At 38.1% G+C, this 26,293-nt stretch overlaps 1 protein-coding gene across 4 annotated transcripts in view; it reads right to left on the bottom strand.

Annotated features, from left to right (window-relative positions):
- The window catches only part of ATG10 (autophagy related 10), a 224,691-nt gene continuing 198,398 nt past the window's right edge, over nt 1-26,293 (bottom strand). For all 4 annotated transcript variants that reach the window (XM_067731162.1, XM_067731158.1, XM_067731161.1 and 1 more), the window contains 3 exons: nt 4,281-4,378; nt 3,495-3,610; nt 1-3,170 (listed from right to left, as the gene is read on the bottom strand). In XM_067731162.1, coding sequence (XP_067587263.1) covers nt 3,133-3,170; nt 3,495-3,610; nt 4,281-4,378 — 252 coding nt within the window. In that variant the 3' untranslated portion in view covers nt 1-3,132. The remainder of the gene's footprint in view (nt 3,171-3,494; nt 3,611-4,280; nt 4,379-26,293) is intronic.

Genomic DNA, 26,293 nt, shown 5'->3' with positions numbered 1-26,293 from the left:
AACTTTTTTTTTTTAGATTCCATATATATGTGAAGAACTAGTTTTGATAATGCAGATCTCTGTTTCCTAATATCTTTAGAGTATTAAGAAAAACTATACCTATCTTGGGAGAAATGGATGCAAAAACCCACTTCTGACTTTTTTTTCCTCCTTATCTTATACATATTGGGTGGGGGGTGGTAGTTTCATTTTTTTAACCTCCAGATTGTAGGCTAGTACCTGATGATCAGCACACCCTCTGACTCTTCCATGGTTACTCAAAGAACTAGCCCACACACTCGGGTCCCCAGACTGAAAGCTTTCCCTGGATCACTTACGAGGGGCAGACAGCAACCCTTCCTGAATGCCACCTTACAACATACCCAAAAAAGTGGCTCAAGAAGTTACTTATTATCCATCAAATCAGAGTGAAAAGGAGATAGTTAAATGCTTCTATGAATAAGTACAGGGATAACAAAGGGAGAGGTCCAACACGGGGGGCTGTGGTGGTCAGAGATGGCTTTGTAAAGAGTGGATCACATATAGTGGGTTGAGAATTGGGCAGAGAGATGGGGAGGGAAACACTTCCAGGTGAGAACCAGCATGAGGGACAGTCAGGCTGTGGGCAGAGAAGGCGCCCGACCAGGAGCCCATTCGCCTGGGGAGAAGTCAGGCCCAAACTGAGGTGGGAAGGAGCAGGCATGTGCCTCGACGGCAGCAGGGCAGATTACCCTCTCCCGCTGACTCCGTGCGGCACTGTGTTAGTTATGCAGCGCATTCAGACTCTGTGCCCTTGTTAGGTGAGTGGGATTGATATTAACGGACTTTTTAAAACAGAAGTGGTAACAGACTAACGGAGATTAAGAAAATTAGCTCCAGCCATGCAGCTAGTAGCAAACCAACCTCACAGTCCAGCTCCCTAGACTTCTCCCAATTTCACAGACCCAAGAGTCAGGTGGGCCTCACAAGTCACATGGCTGAGCTTCCTCATGGTGCAGATGAAGACTCTGAGGACCAAAGAGGTGAAATGGTTTTTCCAAGACCACACAAAAGTAGAGTTTAGGAGACTGACTTGTAGCAGCTTTAACCAGTCTTGTTCCTCACTGAAGGGGCTTTGCATTGTATTGGCTGGAGAGGAAACCCCGAAGAAGAAAAATCCTCATGTTGCAGAGAAAGAACTGTTACTTTGACAAAACAAAATATTTTCTAATTTTATGACAGTTGGGATAACAGTCTGTTATTTAACTGTATTCTTAAAAAAGGGAAATTTTTATCAACCAAAAATTAAAAGTTTAAGTGAAAAAAATTCTGAAAAAAATAGAGCTGCTTGAGGAGAAGCATCTGTCTGGGGAGGGTGGTCTCTACAACCTACAGGAGCTCTTCAGAACTTTGTTCTGCCACTGGTGAGTTTTTAGGTCTTCATCAATCAGGGAATTAAAAAAAATTAACTTAAAAAAAAGAAACTAGGGCTTCCCTGGTGGTGCAGTTGTTGAGAATCCACCTGCCAATGCAAGGGACATGGGTTCAAGCTCTGGTCTGGGAAGATCCCACATGCCGCAGAGCAACTAAGCCCATGCACCACAACTACTGAGCCTGCACTCTAGAGCCTGCAAGCCACAACTACTGAGCCCATGTGCTGCAACTACTGAAGCCCGCCTGCCTAGAGCCTGTGTTCCGCAACAACAGAAGCCACTGCAATGAGAAGCCCGCACACCGCAAAGAAGAGTAGCCCCCGCTCGTGGCAACTAGAGAAAGTCCACGCACAGCAACGAAGACCCAACACAGCCAAAAATAAATAAATAAAATAAATAAATTTATAAAAAAAAGAAAAAACACTACACACTGCCCCCAAACTGACAGACTACTATCATCTCAGAATCTGTTCAAAAAGGATAACTAGTACTTCCAGACGAGTACATCATCCAGATGACACATTATTACAATTTTTTTTTTACCCTAGAAATGACATGGCTTGAGAAATGACTTGCTGAGAAATCTGTGTTTACATTAGGGAGAGTTGGGGGTGGGAGGTGGAAATCCCTTGCAGAAGCTGAAAAGATGTTAACTGGTAAATACCAAAATGCCCAACAAGCATGTAAGCAGGCTCTCATCCCAGCAAGAATATGTGCAGCTCAGCGTTTTAAAATTTGCTTTTAGCTTTTCCAGCAGTTTGATTAACCCTTTCTCTACTTCTGTTCCCTTCGTGAGAGTACAGCCCTTAACCTAGAGACTCACAGGGCTGTCGCTGTCCTCTGCTATTCGCCAGCAGATAATCCCCTCATCCTAACTGCTTCTCCAAAGTAGGCCGCCTCTCCAAATGCCTCCTAGACTTCCTTGCTATACAGATTCTCGGGGCAAGGTCCGGGCAATGTTAGGAAGTAAGTCCATCTTGCAGGAGCTATGCACAGAATTGGAAAAGACCTACTGGGAGACCAAAGCAACACAAATAAATGCCACTTGAAAGGTACATCCAGACCAGAACTTCTTCAGGAGCATGTGCATCAGAATCACCCCAGAGGGGCTGTTCCAGCAGGTGGCCCCAGCGTCTATAATTGTAAAAGATCCTCAAGTGACTCTAAAGTGCATCCCCCACTGACAGACACTAATCTAGATGCTCTAAAGAGTCAATTATGTTTTTCTCTTAGTTTAAGACCCTAGCAAGTTAAAATGAAAAACAAAACAGGCAACCCCAAACCGAAAATTCTATGGTTCATCTTAATATCTTACTGACTATTAAACTTATTGACAGCCTAGGTGAATGACAATCAAATATAAGAAAGGTGACCATTTAATGAATATTTGCATAATACTTTACCGTATTTTCTCATACACTAAGGCTCTCATGTGCTTCACACAGCAACCCTGTGAGGTAGCTTGTTATTCTCAAATTAAAGGTGAAGAGAATGAGTCTCAGAGACATGAGGGAACGACCTGGAAGTGCCCTGATGATGTCAGTATTTCTATTACCAAGTTAGATTCCTTTTTTGCTATTTATAGTGATTTGTGTCTTTGCAGTGTGTCTTCTAAACATAGAGTACATCAGTTGCTGCAGACATTTGCTTCCAAGGGGAAAAAAATCCACGTCAAAATCTCGGTGATCTGAATCTCACACCATATTGGTCCCATTAAAACCAGGGACGGCCACGTAAACTCTCAGGGTTCTTCTAAGCTCTTTGGCTCAATAGAAGAATCTGAAGAACAAGAACAAAACAAAAGCCAAGAAAATAAAAGAAGGTTAACTGAGCAGTAAAGACTTGTTTCAAGAATATCAATTCTAAAATAAAACCACTCAGCTCTGTGGTTGGGTGAGTGTTATTATAGCAAAGCCAAAAGCTTCCTAAATGAGTGGGTGCTGATTGGTTGGAAAACTAAACAAACAAGTCAGTGCCCAGTCCGTTAAAGATGAAAGCAGACTTAATACACGGTGGTGCCAGCAGGGACGACATATCCAAGTGCAGAAGAGACACCAGGATCTTTGCAACAGTGAAACATGCAGCGCAGGCTTCTCTTTTTACCTTGTCTGTCGACGTTTCCTTCATCCTGAAAGGCTGCTCTGGCGTAACTCAGAGGCAGATTCAGCCCGACAGCTGGCCCTACCATGCTCAGCCATGACGTGATGTAGTTGACATTCCTGGGAAATAAGTGAAACACAGAAAACTGTTTCCATTGTAGTTGTTTGAGTGGTAGAAAATCAGTTACCAACAATCATAGAAATGAGGCTTTCTTCAAAGACGTGCGCTCAGCACCTGGAATCTCAGCATTTCCAAATGCCAGCCCATTGCTTAACAGGGACTCGAGGGCCAAAGAGGCTGAGGATCCATCCCTCACTAAAGCAGTTAAAGGGAAGGTCAAGGCACTGGGGCTCCTGACTTCCCTCGATGATTCCAAGTTGATGCAATTGACAACATTAGCTAAGGTAGCAGAGTGCAGTTAAGTGCATGGCTTGGAGGCAAAAGTGCCTGGGTGCAAATGCCAGTTCTACTGCTTAACTAGGTGTGTGACCTTAGCGGAGTCATTTAGCCCCTCTGTGCTTTAGCCTCCTCCTCTGCAAACTGGGCAAAATAATGGTCCTTAGCTCGGAGGGGTGTTACAGGAATCCAGTGCTTTACTATATCCGAAATACTTAGAACAGTGCCTAGCACACAGTAAAAAAAAAAAAAAAAAAAAAAATCAATAAATGTTAGCCATTACTATTATTACAAAGAATATTTCTTTTTTAGCTTAGCTTTTAGAATCACATAAAAAGATTTACACTTTTAAAATAAGAGTGAAAGCCAATGTAGCTTGATGGTGTTTCTTACCTATTGATTTTCTGAGAATTCTTTAACACAGGAGTCATGAATTCATTCGTCTTGCAGGGATGAAGGACAAAAAAGGGTTGTCCAAGTATCGGATGCTCCTGTAAGAATCAGAGTTGGCCCAGGATTGCCAGCTTAAGTTACCTTGAAAAAGTTAAAATCCATAATCTGGTTTACTCCTTTAAGATAAAGGTTTGTTTTAAATTTCAAGTTATAAAATTAAGATACAGATTGATTTCTATTTTGAAATATAATTCATGACCCAAACATGAGAAAAAGTTGGTGAGAAGAAACTATCGATAAAGGACAGACACTCAATACAAGCTGCAAATACATTTATCAGTTCCCTCTAACTGTTCTTTAGCTAGTGTTTCCTTTGGCCTATAATTATTCTTCAGTTTTAACTCAAGGATATCCATGAAGTCCAGGAGCCTGACCATCTGAACAATGCATTTCATTCATCTCTTTGTCAATGGTAAGGGGACCAAAATCATTCACATATTTTCTTACATAAATTTTGTCAACATGTTAATTGTTTCAGGCATAACTGCATCCAGTGCCAGTGGGCACATGTCCAGTGAGTAGACGGGATAGGTGGTGGTGTGGAAGAAGGGACCAGCTGGCACTATTTAAATTGCACTGCTTCTGTCTGTCTGTCTGTCTCTCCCTGAGTTTCTCTGTTTATCTATGTCTCTCCTTCTGTCTCCCCCAAGCCTACGGGGTTGTTTCTGTAAGTTCAAAGTCCGTAAGACGGAACTCCACTGCCTTTATGAGAGAATGACTGGATGTAAGATACAGGTCAGACTGCTGCCAAGTTAGGGATGTGAACATAATTTGGCAAGCATTGGGGAGCCCTAGAAGGTTTCTATATAGTGAGTGATCTATGCAGAAATTCTACCAATGCAAAAACAATTATTGTTGATAAATTTATCAATTGCTTACATTGTGCATTAGCCATTATGCCAGAGATTGCAAACCCAAATGCTGCTATGATCTGAATGTTTGTGTTCCCACAAATTCATACACTGAAATCCTAATGCCCAGTGTGATGGTATTAGGAGGTAGGGCCTTTGGGAAGTGCTTAGGTCATGAGGGTGGAGCCCTCATGATGAGATTAATGCCTTTATAAAAGAGGCTGCAGAGGGCTAGCTTGCCCCTTTCTGCCATGTGAGGACACAGAGACCTAAACCTGGTCTCAGACTTCCAGCCTCCAGAACCGTAAGAAATAACTTTCTGTTGTATATCAACTACCCAATCTGTGTTATTTTGCTATAGCCGCCCAAAGAGACCAAGACAACTACCTATGAAGACCAGACAGGTGACCCGAAGGGGTGAGGCCAATTAACTACACCAGCAGGTGACAAGGACTGTGGGGACCTGGAGAGCCCAGCAGAGGCTGTGCTTGCCACTCTGCTTCAGCCAGCTGTGCCATGTGGGGTGCAGGCTTGGTGTGCAAGGTCTTCCCATTTGTCAAAATAACCTAGAAATCCAGATTTTTATGCAAAACCCCCTAAATTTAAATATGGGCACAATTTTTTAAAAACATGGTGTGGGCCAAATAAAACAAGCCTGTAGGCTGGATCTCGACTAGGGGCTGCCTAGCTTCTTCTCCTGGCTTCTTCTCTTCTCAGTCAGTCCAAGGAGAAGCTGAACTCAGAGCTGTCCATGGGAAGAATTGTATCCTGCTGCCTCCACTGTCCAACCCTAAAACATTCATGGCTGTGCACAAGTGAACACACCCAACCATAAGAAATGGGAGGAATAGTTCCATTTGTATGGGTGACATTGGGCATGGAGATGCATGTGTTTGTGAGCACGCGTGTGCGCGTGTGGTGAGGGCTGAGCTATCCACTGGGAGTAGGTTGGAGTATGTCTCCCTGAGTGCCACCTCTGGATGTCTCTGCCCAGGGTCCTGATTCTCACACAGAGCTTGAGCTCCCATCTCCTGCTCTCTCCCTACCCCTCATTTCTGTCCCTAACCAGATGCTGGGGTCACAGCCCCAGATGTGTTATGCTTATCACAAGTCCTCTTGTCCAACTTGACTCTGGCTCCCCTTACCTGCCTTAAACTAATATTTTATTAATTCATCACATATCTAGTGATCATCTCTTATGTGTCTTCCAGGAATAGTTCTGGATCTAGTTACAGAGATCACTATTTCTAAGATAAACCAAGTCCCTGATCCCATGGAACTTACATTCCAGTGCAGGAGACAGCCAATAAACACATAGAACAAATAAGTAAACAGGATAATCTAGATAATAGTAAGTGCTATGAATAAAACAAAACAGGGTAATGTGATTTTGGAGGAACTCTGGTAATAATTTCGATTTGGTGAAAGGGAAGGCCTTACTGAAGAGGTGATCTTTAAAAAGAGATCAGAATGGCAAGAAAAACCCAACCGTGCAGAGAAACTTGATGGATACAGAAGACCATAAAGGGAAATGAGTATGGGAAATGTACACAGGAAATGTGAAAGAATTTTAGAATCATCCTGGACTAAAATAATTATTGCTTATAGAGCTGAGATTTAAAAGGTCAAATTTAGTCTAAATTCTTTTTGGATTACTTGTGTAGTAAACACTGGAAAGAATGAAGAGCAGGAACCAAATCTGTGAAGACATGTTACCTTCTTTAATAAAATGAAACCTAGACCTCCAAGGATGGCATTACATGGAACACTCATGAAGGGGAGAGTCAGCTCAGCCATGCCTCCACTCCTCCAGGACTCACCCTCCCCTTGGCAGCCCTTGTTTCCCATGGCCACTCTCACGCTCATGGGGAAACTCCCCCAACTTTAAACACTTGAGCCCAAGTTTCCTGTAGCTGAGGTGGAATGGACTAGTCAAACAAGACTCTTCTGAAAGCCTGGGAATACTGAAAGGGTAACAGAACACTAAGCAACAGGGCTCTAAAAGATCCAGAGTGTTACAATACTGGGGCTCCCAGGCCCATTTGAGTCATGGGGGACACTAGGAAGAGATCTTGGCTGGGCTTTCCCTTTCTGGCCTGCATGGTGGGTGGAAGCACTCACAACCACTATGCAAGAGTGTCCTCCAAGGATCTTAACCCCTAATAATTCAGTCTCCTTGAGGAGATGGTAACTCTCATGAGGAATGGCTTCATCATATAGACAAGACCTTGCCTCTTCCTTACAGGTCTGTGGCCTAACGTTTACAAGACCTCAGAAGAATAACCACATCAGAGTATAACATACATCTGAGAGTTACAGACACACTTAAAGTTCAGGGGTCCATTTTCTAAGCAGATGTCGGCCCATGTCACATTGTAGCTCTGCTTATTGGATGCTCCTTAGTAAAGACTTGGACTTCATGTCTACAAGTCATCTTTTGCTCACTCCATATAGCAAGTAGATAAGAGCAGGCTTGGGATCTGTAGTTAAGACTTAAGTTCTGCTCCACTACTCAGTAGCTGTGAGCTTTGAGGCAAACCACTTAATCATTTCATGTCTCTGTTTCCTTATCTGATAACTGGGACTAATGATAGTATCTACCTCATAGACTGACTGTGTTACTTCAATGAAAAAATGCCAGAAAACTGTTCAAAACAGTGCCTGGCATATATAATAAGCACTTAGTTGGCTATTATTATTATTGTTATCTAAACAGACAAGGATAGTAGCACTCAGACATCCAGAATATGGTCTTATAATACCCTATAACAAAGTCCAATTTCAATATGTAAAAACAAAAAGCTCCTATAGAGTTATGCAGCACAGGAAAAATATCACTGACCAGTGTCTAAATGTTTAGGAACATTTGACAACTGGTTATAACCAAGGGCAAGAAAACTCTAAATTACTAAAAAGTCTATGTACAATATATATGGCAATTAGAATTATCAATATATTGGTATTCAGGACAAATTAATGGAAAATAATTTAAAGAATTTAAATTAAAATACAAGTTCAGGCACTTCAAAAACCCTTCAGTAATCTACAGCATTTTAATATTCATTTTTCCTCAAACAAAATAAAAACAGTTATATTAGCATTTAAGGTTATATTCTAATAAAATGCATGGTAATGCTTATGTGAAACACTTTTTTAAATAATAGGGACTTTCATGCCTTAGAAGAGCTTTTAGATCAGCTTGGACAGTTCTTTAATACAGGTTTGGCGACATTAAAAAAAATTCTTTGTCTTTTATTATGTTAAGAACTTATATTTATATAATTAGATAGAATATATTTAAAGCAACGACTGCCTTTAAAAATCAAATGTTTAAATTGTATTTTAAACATGAAAATTATATTGTTTTGGTAAGATGCGTTGGTTTAAAAAAGCCAAGCTATGAGATGTTGATCTCCTTACAATAGGAATTATAATAAGGGACATTTGTGTAATCTCTTGAGAAAAGTTTTATAAATAAATAACAATAGGAGTAGACTTCTAGCTATAGCAGAATGATATAGAGGTCAACAAATTTCCTTGAAAAACAAGTTTAAAACTGAACAAAATTGTCCAAAAAAACCCACTTCTGGGATATGGAAATCAACCAAAGGCAAATAAAAAATTTGGTAAGTGTTTAACTCATGAAAAGCTGCTAGAACCTCAAGTCAGACACAGAGAGAGTCTTCAGCCTTCTTGCCTAGAAATACTCTCATACTCTCCCCGACCTCTACCTGGCTCCTCAACAGGGAAGTTTTATGGGAGTGGAGCTGGCCATGAGAATCAGTAGCTGTGCTGCTAACAGGGCTGACTTGATTTCCAACAGTCAAAGAAAACTACTGCCCGGTGGCATTAGCAACAGAATCTAATAGGGAGATCTTGGAGGTGAGACAGTTGTAGAAGGGCTAGGTAAGTTCTCCAGGTATCCTGGGCTGATGGGAACTAAGCACATGTTCAGGGGAGGTACAAGAAGGCCTGATGAAAAGTAAAAGCTGATGACAACTTGAACATTAACTGAAATTTGGATGTGCTCCCAACCCACACACACCCATGAACAAATGAGGGAAGGCTTATAGGCCTGAGGTATATAAGCACAATCTCTGTCCAATCACTGGCTAACCAGCAAGGTATGCAGATAGAGCTGGTGACCCTGTGGAAGTCAGGCAAAAACATGAAAATAAGAATGAAAGACAAAATAGAGACATGAATGGCCACACTTACAGAGTAGGCAAATTCTGCAGGTAAAACCTAGGAAAGCTACTAAAACAAACAAACAAAAACAACAGCAACAATAACAAAGAGACAACCCTCAGGGGAAAATATAGGAATCCAGAATTGCTACAATATATTACCTAAATTGTCTAGTTTTCAAAGAAATTTATGAGACAGGCAAAGAAACAGAAAAGATACACACAAAGGGAAAAAAATCTATTAATAAAAACTGACTCTGAGTGGGCCTGGTTATCAGATTTACATAGAATTCAAAGCAGCTATTATAAATTTGTTTGAAGAATTAAAGAAAACTATATTTAAAGAGTTAAAAGGGGAAAATTATGATAATGACTCTGCAAATAGGTAATCTCAATCAAAGAACACAAACTATAAAAAGAACCAAATAAAAATTTGGAGTTGGAAAGTACAATACAGATATAAAAAATTCACTAGATGGATTCAGCAGTAGATATGAGATGGCAATAAAAAGAATTAATGATTTTGAAGATATGTTAATAGAAATTATTCAATCTGAAGGGAAAAATAAAAATGAAGAAAAAAGAACAAAGCCTCAGAGACCTGTGGGACAATACCAAGCATACCAGCATAGCCGTAGTAGGAGTCTTGAGAAGAAAAGGAGAGAGAAAAGGGCAGGCAAAATGTTTGAAGAAATACTGGCTGAAAAGTTCTAAAATTTGATGAAAAACATTTAAGCTACAGATACAAGAAGCTCAACAAACCCTAAGTAGAAACACAAAAATCCACACCTAGCCACATCATAGTCAAATGGCCGAAAGCCAAAGACAGGAGAAAATCTTAAAAGTAGCAAAGAGAGCAAGAACTCATCACATAAAGAGGAATAAGAATACAATAATGGCTGGCTTCTCATAGCAGCAGAAAGACATATTCAAGTCCTGGGGAAAAAAAACCCTAGAACTGTCAATCAAGAATTCTATATCCAGCAAAACTGTCCTTCAAAAATGAAGGTAATGTAAATACATTCTCAAGGAACAGACTGAGAGAATTCCTTGCTAGTTGACTTGCCTATAAGATATACTAAAGGAAGTCCTTCAGGCAATAATACCAGAGGGTATTAGTGAGATACCAGAGGGTAACTCAAATCCACAGGAAAAAATAAAAAGCATCATAAATGGTAAACATAAAAAACGAGCTAAGTATATTTTCTTCTCTTAATTACTTTGACATAGGATTATATAAGCAAAAATTATAATACTGTAGTGTTGGGTTTATAACATACATAAATGTAATATACATGACAATAATAGCACAAAGGAAGGGAGGAGATAAAACTATATGGAACAAAGTTACTGTATTTTAGCCAAATTAACTTGTGCTCCTGCCATTAGAATGTTAGTAAAGGTATTGTTTTTGAGAGCATTTAGAACTCAAAAGGTCCTTCTTGTTGTTAAATAAATCCTTTAAGTATGTTATTAATCAAAGTTAGCCTTGTGACTTGAGCCAATACTATTTTTTTCAGTCACATTCAATGAGCTTATCCTGTAAGCCAAGCAATTTGTATTCAGACAAAGTAAGGTAGAGAATTTACAAATAATTTGAGGCATTTGATCAGTGTAGACAATCTGGATAATATTCTTCAAAAGCCTTTTTTCTGCAATGGAGATTTTTTAAGGTTTACACTATCAGGAAGGATTATCTGCATTTTCTACTTTCTCCTTCAGACAGCCAGAATCAGAGATAAAAGCATCTTTACTTGGTTTAGGAATTATGTGTTGGAGTTAAAAAAATCTAAAATCCTACACCTTATTTGTTTAACATACCATTTTCAGAAATGGAAGAACATCAAAACTGTCAGGATCGCTTTAGTGACATTTCTTAGATCAATTCAGAAGGTAAATTTGTGTGAAAGTGCTACCATCTGCTGTCAGTACTAATGAACTGATGCAAATCTGCGCTGGGAAAAATGTCAGTGTGTAAATGCAGGCAGCCAATGAACTGTGTTAGGCTTACAACTCAATAAACACTTCTACTGGAACAAAGTTCTGCTAAATGGTTTTCCGTGAAAGTAGAAATGATGGGTCAGATTTCTATCTCTGTAACTCCAGAGGAGTTATAGTGGCACATTCTCTTATGAAATTTAATTTAGCACAATCTCTTATGAAATTTAATTTAGCAATGGTTAAATGTCTCATAAAATAAGTCTGACATGAATACTGTGAATTGGTTTCAGAACTATTAGATATGACTATCATAAGGAAATGATAATACTGCACCTTCATTCTTACATCTCATAAATATGATGAGTTACTTGGTTCATTTCTTAATTTTCTTGGCTCTCCAGGACGGCACAAATATAATTTCACGTGCTAAGCTTTCATCCAGTTTCACATTCCAGACTGATCAAATTTGCCTTCCACTCGGGGCACATGCCTTAGAAATGGAGAAGGGTATCTCCCTCATCCTGCCTCCTCAGGCTAGGAAAGGAAAATGGCCACTGAGCACCTACAGTATCAGGCACTGTACTAAGAGCTTTGCAGGGGTCCCCTTTCCCAATAACTCTGAGATAGGCTTTATTACTGCCACTTTGGAGAACAAGTTCCAAGAGATTATGCCTTACAGTCATCCAAGTGAGCATCCAAAGTGCATGCTCATGCACCGTACCTCCTCATTCCATTGACCAGAGCTGGTGTCAAGGATCGTCCCTGGTTTTAATCCTCTCCAGTCCACTTCTTTAAAAATATATATTTTCAAATTTCAAATTAATGTATTTTCATAAAAATTATAAGCAATACATGGAGAGTTCAGAAAATACAGAAAAGAACAATGAATAAAAACAGAATTATCTAAAACTGCCCAACTCAGATTTATTCCATTTGGTGAATTCCCTTTCAGATCTTTTATACACATGTTTATAGTTTTCTGTTGCTTTTTATTGACTGAACAGATATTTATCGAGTGCCTACTATGTGCCAGTCCCATCATATGTGTCTTTTGTCAATCAGTCCTTTGTCTTCTGTTTTACTAATTTCTGCACTTATTTTTATTATTTCCTTTCATATAATTTGTTTGGTTTTCTTATTCATTTATATCAGTTCTTTAGTATCTTTTGAGGATATTGATTCTTTTCATTTATTCAACCACCATTGTGAGCCATGCACTGGGTCAATGTTAGTAATACTAACTGGGTCATGTTAGTAATACAATGGTACATAAACAGATTACCCTTGCTCTCATAAAAGTTGCTGAAACAGTCAAAACATTGTTTATTTCCAGATTGTCATTAAATTATTTTCATGATGATTTAGATATGAAATGTATTATTAAATAATTAAATCAATAATTTTTCTCCTTTGTTATTTCTTTTATCATTTTTATGTTTAAAAAATCCTCTTCATAAGTCAGAAAGAGAAAAACAAATATCATATATTAACACATATATGTGGAATCTAGAAAAATGGTACAGATGAACCTATTGGCAGGGCAGGAATAGAAACTCAGACAGACATAGAGAACTGATGTGTGGATACAGGGTTGGAAGGGGAGGGTGGGATGAATTGGGAGATTAGGTTTGACATAAATATACTACCATGTATAAAATAGATAGGTAGTGGGAACCTGCTGTAGAGCACAGGGAGCTCAGCTAGGTGCTCTCTGATGACCTAGATGGGTGGGATGGGGGGGGAGGTCCAAGAAGGAGGGGATAAATGTATACATAGAGCTGATTCACTTCACTGTACAGCAGAAACTAACACAACATTGTAAAAGCAACTATACTCCAATAAAAAAAATAATCCTCTTCAGAATCAGAAAACCAGATATTTACCTATATTTATGTACAGTTTATCATGACACTTCTTGCTGTTCCCCGAACACAATGCTTTTTCTTACCTCCAGACTTTTGAACATGCAGTTCTCTCTGCCGGGAACACCCTCCCCAACCCCCCTCACCTACTAATGTCCTTTTCTTCCCTACAGATCTCAGCTTTCTTTTACCGCAACCCTGTATCAGGTTCCCTCCCTCTGTGTTCCCACTGCACCCATGCTTAAGCCTACTGCTTAATTCCTCACTGTTCTGTATAGGACATTGACTGTTTACAGGAGTCCTCCTCTACTATAATTTCTTGAGGGCAAAAGAAATATTCTGATTACTATTTTAATCTCAGCATCCAGGACAGTGCGTTTCATCTAGTAGGCACTCAACAATAATTTGTGGAATTACTGCATAGAAAAAGACATCCTACTATGCCAAAGTAAATTATTACTGGCACACGCAGCCTGTTCCATAAAGGGGAATATTTGTGCAGGAATCACCAATGGCCTCCACGAAAGAGACCAAACCATTCTCTCTCCTTGGCACAAAACCAGGGGCAGCACCTCCTGTACATTTATAAGAGTCCCCAGATAAGAAATTCAATATCTGTTTTCTGAAATATTTCCTCCAAAGTGTACCTAAGAACAAAGGAGAGTTTGAGGGTATGGTTAGGAATAACTCTCTATGTAAAAAACTTATGTCTACTATACAATATATTCTAAAATCTACTGGTTTCTATATAAAAATAATATCTTTCATTATCATTTTAAAAAACTGATGCAAGAAGCATATTTTAGTTCTGTGAATTAGCCTTCCCTCTGCCATGCCACCCTATTCCCCTAAGGTTTGTTACTCAGACTTAGAAGCAGATCAAATACTACTAAAATATGTAATAAACTCATGCCTTTCTACTTAACTCACTCCTTCATTACTTCATGCAATTTTTGCTCGTGCATTCAATAAACAGCACTGAATACCTAATGTGCGTAAGACTCTATGCTAAACATTCGTCCATCTAGCCATCCACCTCCCCACTCATTTATTCAACGAATATTTATGGAGCCTGTTCTATGTACCAGGCACTGTTCTAGGCACTGGAAATATAAGTACACTCAAAACAGAAGCAAAATCTGCTTTCACAGAGGTTACTTTTAGTTTGAAGTACTAGAAAGATATAAAACAACATCCTATTATCTCAACTCCTAAGGTTTACAGTCAGTTACATGCCCAGGACTGAAAGTCCCAGATCGCACCTCAAGGGCAGAGAGTTCCAAAGGTAAAGTAAGTTTGTCACTACTCACTTCCCTTCCCTTAGGATTTCTAAACAGAATGGAAAAGCAGATCCCCAGGGAGAATAGCAGTGTCACCTGGTCTAATGATGGGAGATGAATAATAGGACTTGTGACCAGTAACAAGAAAAGCTGGCAAGAGAGACGCCCTCGGTGGGAGGGATTTTTTTTTTTTCATCATTTGGAAAGAAGGCATGGGGAGGCTTCACACTCCACAGAAAACTGTGTAGGTGATCACAGTGGCACTAGCATAGAATGAGATGCTCCCCACTGTAGGATGGAGGGTTTCCTAAGGAAGACATATAAGTACCTGAGGCCATAGAGGAGCTCACCAGTAAACTAAAGGAAAACCACGATGCACAGGTGGCCAAGCCTGAGACCCCACACGTGGAAAGAAGGCTTGTTCCCTGGAATGATACTCATGGTATCCAGGTATCATGATATCCTGATGCCTGGAACTCAACTACTATTTTCACCCAGCAGAGCTAATGCTTATTGTAGTTGTGCGATTCCTATAATTCTATGTTGAGTGCTCTGCAATGGGAAACACCAAACTGAACACAGGGTGTATAAATCTCCATGAGCTGAGAGCGACCTTGAGTCAAAAGAAATACGTCATCTCCTCTCCTCATTTCTCCCCATGCTCCTGTTAGGACAGCTGCAATGCAAGGATTACAGAAATCACTATAATACACAACATTTAAAAGACACAAACCCAGGAATATAGGAACTCAGAGAAAGAAAAGGTCAGTTTTGTCTGGGAGGAGGAGCGAGTAGCAAAGATTTCCTGAAGATGTGGTATTTAACCTGGTCCAAACCCTAAAGGATGGGCAGGGCTTGGAGCAGGGGAAGAGTATGGCAGTAGAATTGAAGACAGAAAGAGGCTTCTCTAAGTTTAATGGGAAGGGAGTTAAGTGAGAGGCACAGAGACTTCCATCTTTTGAGTAAGACTAACAAGTTTGGTAAACTGAAGAAGAAAAAAAAATGCCTTTTTGTTTGTTTGTTTGTTTTGTTTTTTTGGTATGTTGTTAAATGATTGAGGTAATCCCTGTAAGTTCCAAAGTATTTGCTGGAAATAATCAACACCTACACAAGACAAAGAAGGTTTGAAGTTCGAGCAATCCTCTCTTATAGTTTTGAAAAAAAGGGAAAAAGGGGGTAAAGAAGATATACCCTGGTACACATTTTTACCCCTAATAAGTGCATGAGGATATAGTTAGAAAGACAGTGAGAAAATATTTAAGAAAAAAAATATGTGGAAAGAAATGAAAGTCATGCCGAAGTACCCAAGAAAGGTCCCCACAAGCTATGCTTTGCTCTAGCTGTACCTGTTGACATTTTGTGGCCAGTTAATTGGGAATAAAATTCTAGTGGTGTTTGGAAAGGTGGATTTAAAAAAAAATAGTTCCTCAAATTCATATGTTGCACAGAAGCCACTAGGCTTCCTAGAAGTTTTTTTTTTTTTTCTTTTTTTTGCGGTATGCGGGCCTCTCACTGTTTTGGCCTCTCCCATTGCGGAGCACAGGCTCTGGACGCGCAGGCTCAGCGGCCATGGCTCACGGGCCCAGCCGCTCCACAGCATAGTGGGATCTTCCCGGACCGGGGCACGAACCCGTGTCCCCTGCATCGGCAGGCGGACTCTCAACCACTGTGCCACCAAGGAAGCCCGGCTTCCTAGAATTTTTATTAAAAATTACAGACACCAGAGCAACAGTCCTTAGATATGACCTCTTCTGCTAACAAAAACTTTCTTTTCATGGCTCCAGAGGAAGTCCAGAAACTAATTCTCCCACCCCTGCATAAATCTACAAAGGGCTCCCTCCTTGGGCTGCTGACAGTCCCAACTGCGACTCCTGGATTAGAGAGCAGAGTTTTAATATATTTATAGAGTCTATACATGGGTTGTTGCTTTAAGCAACACCATTAATATGCCAGAACTCTGCATTCTCAAACTTATTCACTTATCAATTTGTTGTACATAATTTAATCTTTCTGTATTTTGATATGCAAAATGGAAATAGCACTGCTGATACTTCACAGGGTGAAAGGAGATAACCAACAAGACGATTATAAAGCTTGCTGGGGGAAAAAAGAGCTTATGTAAATGTCTATTAATTAAACAGGAATGGCTGCACAACTAGGTCAGGCATGATGATAAGACAGAACAACCAACCCCAGCCATCAGCATCAAAAGGAAGAAATGAGCATTTAATGCTAATAGCACTTGTTGGTTGCATTTTATAAAGAATATTAAATTGTAATATTCTGTAACATAACATGGAATAGCATATTTCAGACCATACTCAAATAATTCTTTGATAGAACATAAACTTATTAGAGACAACAGCCAAAAACAAAAACAAAAACACAAGCCAATTACTAATGAAGAACTTGCAAAAAGCTAATCAAAGCTCTCATCCAGAGAAAATGAGAAAATCTGAGCTCAGAATGATTTTGTATATTGATGAGATTTTATACAGCACCACAGAAAGAAAAATAAAGCAGCTTTAAATGAAGACAAAAAGGACTTTAAGTCTCTGTTAAAAAGCCTTGTTATGGTCCATATCAATGTTTTTATTAAAATGTTCTGTTCGGGTGGAAACATCCATTTTTAAAAAGTACCTGATGGGTGGTGTTGGCAGTAGAGGACACATTCGGTTTCCTGTCTCTCTGGTCAAATCCCTGAGTTGTGGGAGGGTCACACAGAAGAGCCTTCATTCAGCCTCCACCCTTTTTGTACAAATCTGCTCAGAGAGGTGGCTTATCCACCTCTCTGGCACTCAGAAATTATGGAGTCAAGACTCATGTCCAGATTCAAGAATAGAACTTAGTCTTTCTCTACCAACACCAAGCCTACTGAGACTAAATGCGGCACTTGAGCATGAAACAACTTGCAGGCATTACATTTATTCTATTTTTGTCTTAAAGGAAAACAATAGGGAGCTTGTGCTTTCCAAGCATTAATTCTTCTTTTTTTTTTTTCCCTTCCACTACGTTACATAACGGTGACAATTTTTGGCTAAGTTTATTTCTGGGATACTCACTAAAACAGTGACACCACTTTAGATTATGTTGGGGTATAATAAAGTGGTGAATCAGCAATTAGAAAAGTCAAGGATTTTCAAGAACAAACTCACAAAACAGCCTAATTTATTGGTAACCAGATATTAATGTCTAGCAACTATCACATAGGAAGATGTTTTATGAGCAACACAAAATAAAATAGCAGTCTGTTAGTATAATTACTCTTTAGGATGATGCCAAATAGAATTTTAAAGTAACAGAACAACATACAGATTAATCTTTAAGATGATTTTTTAAAATACCACAATGCTTCTCTTTATGTAAATATAATCAACATAAGTTTCTAACAAAACACCCCAGTTTACAGCTAACAGGTATTTCCTTCCTGACTCTTACCCAGTTTTGATAATGAAAATATTCTTTTTATACCCAGAAGCAGATTCCTAGTGATTTCTTTAAGTTAAAATCAGTTTTTCTCTTTAGAAGTGCTCTAGAAAGAGAGTCTATGAAGAAAATTCCTAAGGATGTGATAAACCCATTATAAAATCTGTTACTCATCTAATAATGAAAAATGTTAGGTAAAGATTGGACCAGTAAAAATTTAGCTACAATGAGATACTCCCCCAGTTTTTAGACTATTAGTCATTTGAAACCAGGAAACAAAAACAATGCTACTAATAGGCTACAGTATTAAGAAATCATATTCTTCTATATAAAATATAATCATGGATTTTCTTTCAGGCAATAATTATATCCTGGTATTTTGCAAACAAGTGTTAGAAAGAGGAATAAGCTGATACATATGGGCAAGAATGGCAGTTTCTTATATTTAAAGATATTTTCTTAAAATATAAGCAACTTAATAATGTCAGGAGTAAAAAAATGTACACTCTAATCCTATTTCCTGACCAAACATTTCTCCATAGTAACTTCTGTCAGAATCCTAAAAACTGATTTTTATACTTTGGATCTAGTTCTGTATTTTCTAGACACTAAAGTCTAGGACACAAGAAAGAGTCTAAAGTCGAAAAAGAAAATCAGTAGCAGCAAATACAGAGGGTTTCCACATGAACTCAGGAGTGAACCCTCATTTAAAGGCTGAGCTCTGAGCTCACCATTATTTTTTTTTAAATTTTTTAATTTAATTTAATTTAATTTTTATACAGCAGTTTCTTATTAGTCATCAGTTTTATACACGTCAGTGTATACATGTCAATCCCAATCTCCCAACTCATCACACCCCACCCCCACCACCACCACTTTCCCTCCTTGGTGTCCATACGTTTCTTCTCTACATCTGTGTCTCTATTTCTGCCCTGCAAACCGGTTCGTCTGTACCATTTTTCTAGGTTCCACATATATGCATTAATATACGATATTTGTTTTTCTCTTTCTGACATACTGCACTCTGTATGACAGTCTCTAGATTCATCCACTTCTCAACAAATGACCCAATTTCGTTCCTTTTTATGGCTGAGTAATATTCCATTGTATATATGTACCACTTCTTCTTTATCCATTTGTCTGTCGATGGGCATTTAGGTTGCATCCATGACCTGGCTATTGTAAACAGTGCTGCAATGAACATTGGGGTGCATGTGTCTTTTTGAATCATGGTTTTCTCGGAGTATATTCCCAGGAGTGGAATTGCTGGATCATATGGTGATTCTGTTTTTAGTTTTCTAAGGAGCCTCCATACTATTCTCCACAGTGGCTGTATCAATTTACATTCCCACCAACAGTGCAAGAGGGTTCCCTTTTCTCCACACCTTCTCCAGCATTTGCTGTTTGTAGATTTTCTGATGATGCCCATTCTAACTGGTGTGAGGTGATACCTCATTGTAGTTTTGATTTGCATTTCTCTAATAATTAGTGAGGTTGAGCAGCTTTTCATGTGCTTCTTGGCCATCTGTATGTCTTCTTTGGAGAAATGTCTATTTAGGTCTTCTGCCCATTTTTGGATTGGGTTGTTTGTTTTTTTAATACTGAGCTGCATGGGCTGTTTATATATTTTGGAGATTAATCCTTGGTCTGTTGATTCATTTGCAAATATTTTCTCCCATTCTGAAGGTTGTCTTTTCGTCTTGTTTGTAGTTTCCTTTGCTGTGCAAAAGCTTTTAAGTTTCATTAGGTCCCATTTGTTTATTTTTGGTTTTATTTCCATTATTCTACTAGGTGGATCAAAAAAGATCTTGCTGTGATTTATGTCAAAGAGTGTTCTTCCTATATTTTCCGCTAAGAGTTTTATAGTGTCCAGTCTTACATTTAGGTCTCTAATCCATTTTGAGTTTATTTTTGTGTATGGTGTTAGGGAGTGTTCTAATTTCATTCTTTTACATGTAGCTGTCCAGTATTCCCAGCATTTCTGTTTTCATTTCTAATTTTATTGAGAGACTGTCTTTTCTCCATTGTATATCCTTGCCTCCTTTGTCATAAATTAGTTGACCATAGGTGTGTGGGTTTATCTCTGGGCTTTCTATCCTGTTCCATTGATCTATATTTCTGTTTTTGTGCCAGTACCATACTGTCTTGATTACTGTAGCTTTGTTGTATAGTCTGAAGTCAGGGAGTCTGATTCCTCCAGCTCTGTTTTTTTCCCTCAAGACTGCTTTGGTTATTCAGGGACTTTTGTGTCTCCATACAAATTTTTAGATATTTTTGTTCTAGTTCTGTAAAGAATGCCATTGGTAATTTGACAGAGATTGCATTGAACCTGTAGATTCTTTGGGTAGTATAGTCATTTTCATAATATTGATTCTTCCAATCCAAGAACATGGTATATCTTTCCATCTGTGGTATCATTTTTAATTTCTTTCATCAGTGTCTTATAGTTTTCTGCATACAGGTCTTTTGTCTCACTAGGTAGGTTTATTTCTAGGTATTTTATTCTTTTTGTTGCAGTGGTAAATGGGAGTGTTTCCTTAATTTCTCTTTTAGATTTTTCATCATTAGTGTATAGGAATGCAAGAGATTTTCTGTGCATTAATTTTGTATCCTGCAACCTTACCAAATTCATTGGTTAGCTCTAGTAGTTTTCTGGTGGCATCTTTAGGATTCTCTCTGTATAGTATCGTGTCATCTACAAACAGTGACAGTTTTACTTCTTCTTTTCCGATTTGTATTCCTTTTATTTCTTTTTCTTCTATGATTGCCATGGCTAGGACTTCCAAAATTATGTTGAATAATAGTGGCAAGAGTGGACATCTTTGTCTTGTTCCTGATCTTAGAGGAAATGATTTCAGTTTTTCTCCATTGAGAATGATGTTTGCTGTGGGTTTGTTGTGTATGGCCTTTATTATGTTGAGGTAGGTTCCCTCTATGCCCATGTTCCGGAGAGTTTTTATCATAAATGGGTGTTGAATTTTGTCAGAAGCTTTTTCTGCCTCTATTGAGATGATCATATGGTTTTTATTCTTCAGTTTGTTAATATGGTGTAACACACTGATTGATTTGCATATATTGAAGAATCCTTGCATTCCTGAGATAAACCCCACTTGATCACGGTGTATGATCCTTTTAATGTGCTGTTGGATTCTGTTTGCTAGTATTTTGTTGAGGATTTTTGCATCTATGTTCATCAGTGATACTGGCCTGTAATTTTCTTTTTTTGTAGTATCTTTGTCTGGTTTTGGTATCAGGGTGATGGTGGCCTCATAGAATGAATTTGGGAGTGTTCTTTCCTCTGCAATTTTTTGGAAGAGTTTGAGAAGGATAGGTGTTAGCTCTTCTCTAAATGTTTGATAGAATTCGCCTGTGAAGCCATCTGGTCCTGCACTCTTGTTTGTTGGAAGATTTTTAATCACAGTTTAAATTTCATTACTTGTGATTGGTCTGTTCATATTTTCTATTTCTTCCTGGTTCAGTTGTGGAAGGTTATACCTTTTTAAGAATTTGTCCATTTCTTCCAGGTTGTCCACTTTATAGGCATAGAGTTGCTTGTAGTAGTGTCTTAGGATGCTTTGTATTTCTGTGTTGACTGTTGTAACTTCTCTTTTTTCATTTCTAATTTTATTGATTTGAGTCCTCTCCCTCTTTTTCTTGATGAGTCTGGCTAATGGTTTATCAATTTTGTTTATCTTCTCAAAGAACCAGCTTTTCATTTTACTGATCTTTGCTATTGTTTTCTTTGTTTCTATTTCATTTATTTCTGCTCTGATCTTTATGATTTCTTTCCTTCTACTAACTTTGGGTTTTGTTTGTTCTTCTTTCTCTAGTTCCCTTAGGTGTAACGTTAGATTGTGTATTTGAGATTTTTCTTGTTTCTTGAGGTTGGCTTGTATTGCTGTAAACTTCCCTCTTAGAACTGTTTTTGCTGCATCCCATAGGTTTTGGATCATCGTGTTTTCATTGTCATTTGTCTCTAGGTATATTTTGATTTCCTCTTTGATTTCTTCAGTGATCTCTTGGTTATTTAGTTACATATTGTTTAGCCTCCATGTGTTTGTGTTTTTTACGTTTTTTTCCCTGTAATTGATTTCTAACCTCATAGCATGTGGTCAGATAAGATGCTTGATACGATTTCAATTTTATTAAATTTACTGAAGCTTGATTTGTGACCCAAGATGTGATCTATCCTGGAGAATGTTCCGTGTGCACTTGAGAAAAAAGTGTAATCTGCTGTTTTTGGATGGAATGTCCTATAAATATCAATTAAGTCTACCTGGTCTATTGTGTCATTTAAACCTTGTGTTTCCTTATTAATTTTCTGTTTGGATGATCTGTCAATTGGTGTAAGTGAGGTGTTAAAGTCCCCCACTATTATTGTGTCACTGTCAATTTCATCTTTTATAGCTGTTAGCAGTTGCCTTATGTATTGAGGTGCTCCTATGTTGGGTGCATATATATTTATAATTGTTGAATCTTCTTCTTGGATTGATTCCTTGATCATTATGTAGTGCCCTTCCTTGTCTCTTGTAACATTTTTTATTTTAAAGTCTATTTTATCTGATATGAGTATTACTACTCCAGCTTTCTTTTGATTTCCATTTGCATGGAGTATCTTTTTCCATCCCCTCACTTTCAGTCTGTATGTGTCCCTAGTTCTGAAGTGGGTCTCTTGTAGACAGCATATAGATGGGTCTTGTTTTTGTATCCATTCAGCAAGCCTGTGTCTTTTGGTTGGAGCATTTAATCCATTCACGTTTAAGGTAATTATCGATATGTATGTTCCTATTACCACTTTCATAATTGTTATGTGTTTGGTTTTGTAGGTCCGTTTCTTCTCTAGTGTTTCCCACTTAGAGAAGTTCCTTTAGCATTTGTTGGAGAGCTGGTTTGGTGGTGCTGAATTCTCTTAGCTTTTGCTTGTCTGTAAAGCTTTGATTTCTCCATCGAATCTGAATGAGATCTTTGCCGGGTAGAATAATCTTGGTTGTAGGTTCTTCCCTTTCATCACCTTAAGTATATCATGCCACTTCCTTCTTGCTTGTAGAGTTTCTGCTGAAAAATCAGCTTTTAACCTTATGGGAGTTCCCTTGTATGTTATTTGTCACTTTTCCCTTGTTGCTTTCAATAATTTTTCTTTGCTTTTAATTTCTGTCAATTTGATTACTATGTGTCTCAGCATGTTTCTCCTTGGGTTTATCCTGCCTGGGACTCTCTGCACTTCCTGGACTTGGGTGGCTATTTCCTTTCCCATGTTAGGGAAGTTTTCGATTATAATCTCTTCATATATTTTCTTGGGTTGTTTCTCTCTTTCTTCTGCTTCTGGGACCCCTATAATGTGAATGTTGTTGCATTTAATGTTGTCCCAGAGGTCTCTTAGGCTGTCTTCATTTCTTTCCATTCTTTTTTCTTTATTCTGTTCAGTGGCAGTGAATTCCACCATTCTGTCTTCCAGGTCACTTATCCATTCTTCTGCCTCAGTTATTCTGTTATTGATTCCTTCTAGTGTATTTTTCATTTCAGTTATTGTATTCTTCATCTCTGTTTGTTTGTTCTTTAATTCCTCTAGGTCTTTGTTCTTTAATTCTTCTAGGTCTTTGTTAAACATTTCTTGCATCTTCTCGATCTTTGCCTCCATTCTTTTTCTGAGGTCCTGTATCATCTTCAGTATCATTATTCTGAATTCTTTTTCTGGAAGGTTGCCTATCTCCACTTCATTTAGTTGTCTTTCTGTGATTTCATCTTGTTCCTTCATCTGGTACATAACCCTCTGCCTTTTCATCTTGTCTATCTTTCTGTGAATGTGGTTTTTTTCCAAAGCCTGCAGGATTGTAATTCTTCTTGCTTCTGCTGTCTGCCCTCTATCTGAGCTCACCATTATTTTCTCCCCATTGCCTTTCAGACCAGCAAAGTCAATAAATCTCATGATTGCTTCAGACTAGGTCATCCTTGAGTTCTATTTTTCCTTCCTCTTAAAGGTTGATTTCTTTCCAATTTTATTGTTATCTACCTACCCACCTATCTATCTTTCATAGTTATGTACACAGTGAATATATAATTTTATGATTCAATTTTCCTTTTACCTCTCAACATTATTTCATATATGCTTTCCTATATTTTGCATAATCCTCATAATTTTCTTTTTAGCTACATAATATTTCATCTGGCGAATATATCATAATAGATATTCCACTGTGAGACATTTAGATTATTTTCCAGGTTTATATTGTTATAAATTGTGTGTGTGTGTGTGTGTGTGTGTGTGTGTGTGTGTGTGTAATAAAGTTTCAGGAATGAGTAGAAACAGTGGGGATATTTACATGGCTGTTAATCTATATTATCACTTTTCCCTCCATAATTATTAAACTAATTTATATTGCCACCAATGCAAATTGCTTGACTACTCCCTCACTGCTTCAAGTAGCACTGTCAATGTTACAAATTAAAACATCCTTTGAAATATTTCACAAAAACATCACACAGACTCTACAAAGACTCTAAGCAACTAGCTTAGGCTTCATGCCACTTTTGACTTGGCCATAGGATGCAACCCTTGGGAATGACTGACTCGATTCAGGAGAACATATGGAAGAAGGCTTAGGACTCAGGATGGGGTTGAGTAACGCTCTTGAAAGTTTGTAAACACGTCATGTCCCTGGATGCTGTTTTTCCAGATTGGCTGAGGTAGGGTCAGCAACTTTTGAGGAATGGTATGCCAATGCCCAAACTCTCAGAGCAGGCTTGCATTATCTGACCTGAGTCTCCAACAAGCTGGTACTTGGGTCTCGGAAGGTCAGGAAAATAGGCCAGCACAAATCACATTAACTAAAGTTTATACTCTCCTCAGATTCTGTGCCATTTGGTATAAATATGGCTACAGTATTATCATATCACTCGTCTAAGAAGCTCTACTTTCCTTGGCAAGGGTCTGGAAAATAATGTTAAGTGAGAAAACCAGCTCACAAAATTGTATATTCATTATGGTTACAACTATGGATATGCTGACTTGAAACTTGCCCAGGAAGAAAACGGCATCTAAACTTTCATTTTGAGTTATGGCCGAAATAAGAATGAAAACTAAAATCGTGCACATCAAACTGATACAAATATAATTGTCAGTAAACACATCTGAGGGCATACACACTTTCTTCAACACTTATTTTTTTTACATAGGAAATAGCCCATTTGTAGCAAGTCCCTCATAAGGGGGCCATTCATTCTTTCCTGTCCGAGCTGGTGCTCCTCCAGTAGCAGTAACAGGTGCCTTTTCCAGCATGAAGTAAAGTTCTCAGAGCTTCCATCCAGCAGTACAGCCTCCCCATTTCTGCCTCAACAGCATCCACTCTGAGAGGACACCTTTCATAAGCAGATCAAAGGACAAATCCACCTCCCTCTTCAAAGGTAAGGCTCTCTCCCAGACATTACTAATTAACTTGGGAGCACACGTGTAGTCTTCACACTGACCTACTGTGAAGCACCAGAGATACTCAGCCAAATTAGTCTACACAGAGTCAAATCGACTTTCTGCCAGAGGAGTCTCAAAATTCTAGAATTTTACATAGTTTCCAAGCTTGATAAGGAAGGTATTATTCTTACTATCTATATTCTTAATATCTAGTACTCAGAAAACATAAATTATGAAGTTAATTTTATATTTCTACTTTCACCATTACTCTGATTTATAGAGTTTTATTACAATGTCTGAATGTTTTTGCTTGCACATACCTATATTTTAAAAATATGTATCTACAAACCCCAAGGCAAAAAAAAAACAACCCAAAGGCACATAGTTGACCTCTAAAATTTTTCATTAAATAGTTGCAAAGGATGTAATTTCCAGGGTATTGTAAATATGAACAATTTTAAAAACATTCTGTTTTACTTAAACATACAATTTTAAATAATACTATTGTCACTCTCTTAAATGCACTCAATCAAAAATAAATGCCCCAGTGTTATGATCCCCATCATCATTCATTTTAAAAATATATGAACAATTGGATGTTTTATATTTTTCTCCTTGAATTCATCTCCAGTCTGCTTCTCTCAAAGAACTTTATCCTAATGTATATTTCATGGTTAAAAGCTTTTTATTGATCACATTCTTGTAAACAAAAAATATATATACAGAAAGGAGTTTACTTTCTAAAATTTCCTGTGACCATTTTGCTCTAGGTATTAACTAAGATGTGTGATTGAGTTGTCATTATAATTATTAGTAGTACTCAGTTGAGCAAAAACAATATATTATAAAATTTGATAAATAAACATGTAAAGTGAAATATTTTTGGAAATCATGGGCTAATAGCATCATTTAGCTTGTACTACAGGTCATACTTCTTTCACACATGCTTGAATTCACTTAATCCTCACAACACCCTATTATTATTATCCCCATTTTGTAGA

This window comes from Pseudorca crassidens, chromosome 3, assembly GCF_039906515.1.
Source record: "Pseudorca crassidens isolate mPseCra1 chromosome 3, mPseCra1.hap1, whole genome shotgun sequence".
NCBI classification, from domain to species: domain Eukaryota; kingdom Metazoa; phylum Chordata; class Mammalia; order Artiodactyla; family Delphinidae; genus Pseudorca; species Pseudorca crassidens.
Note: the sequence above shows the minus strand (reverse complement) of the source record. Positions and strands in the feature narration are given on the sequence as shown.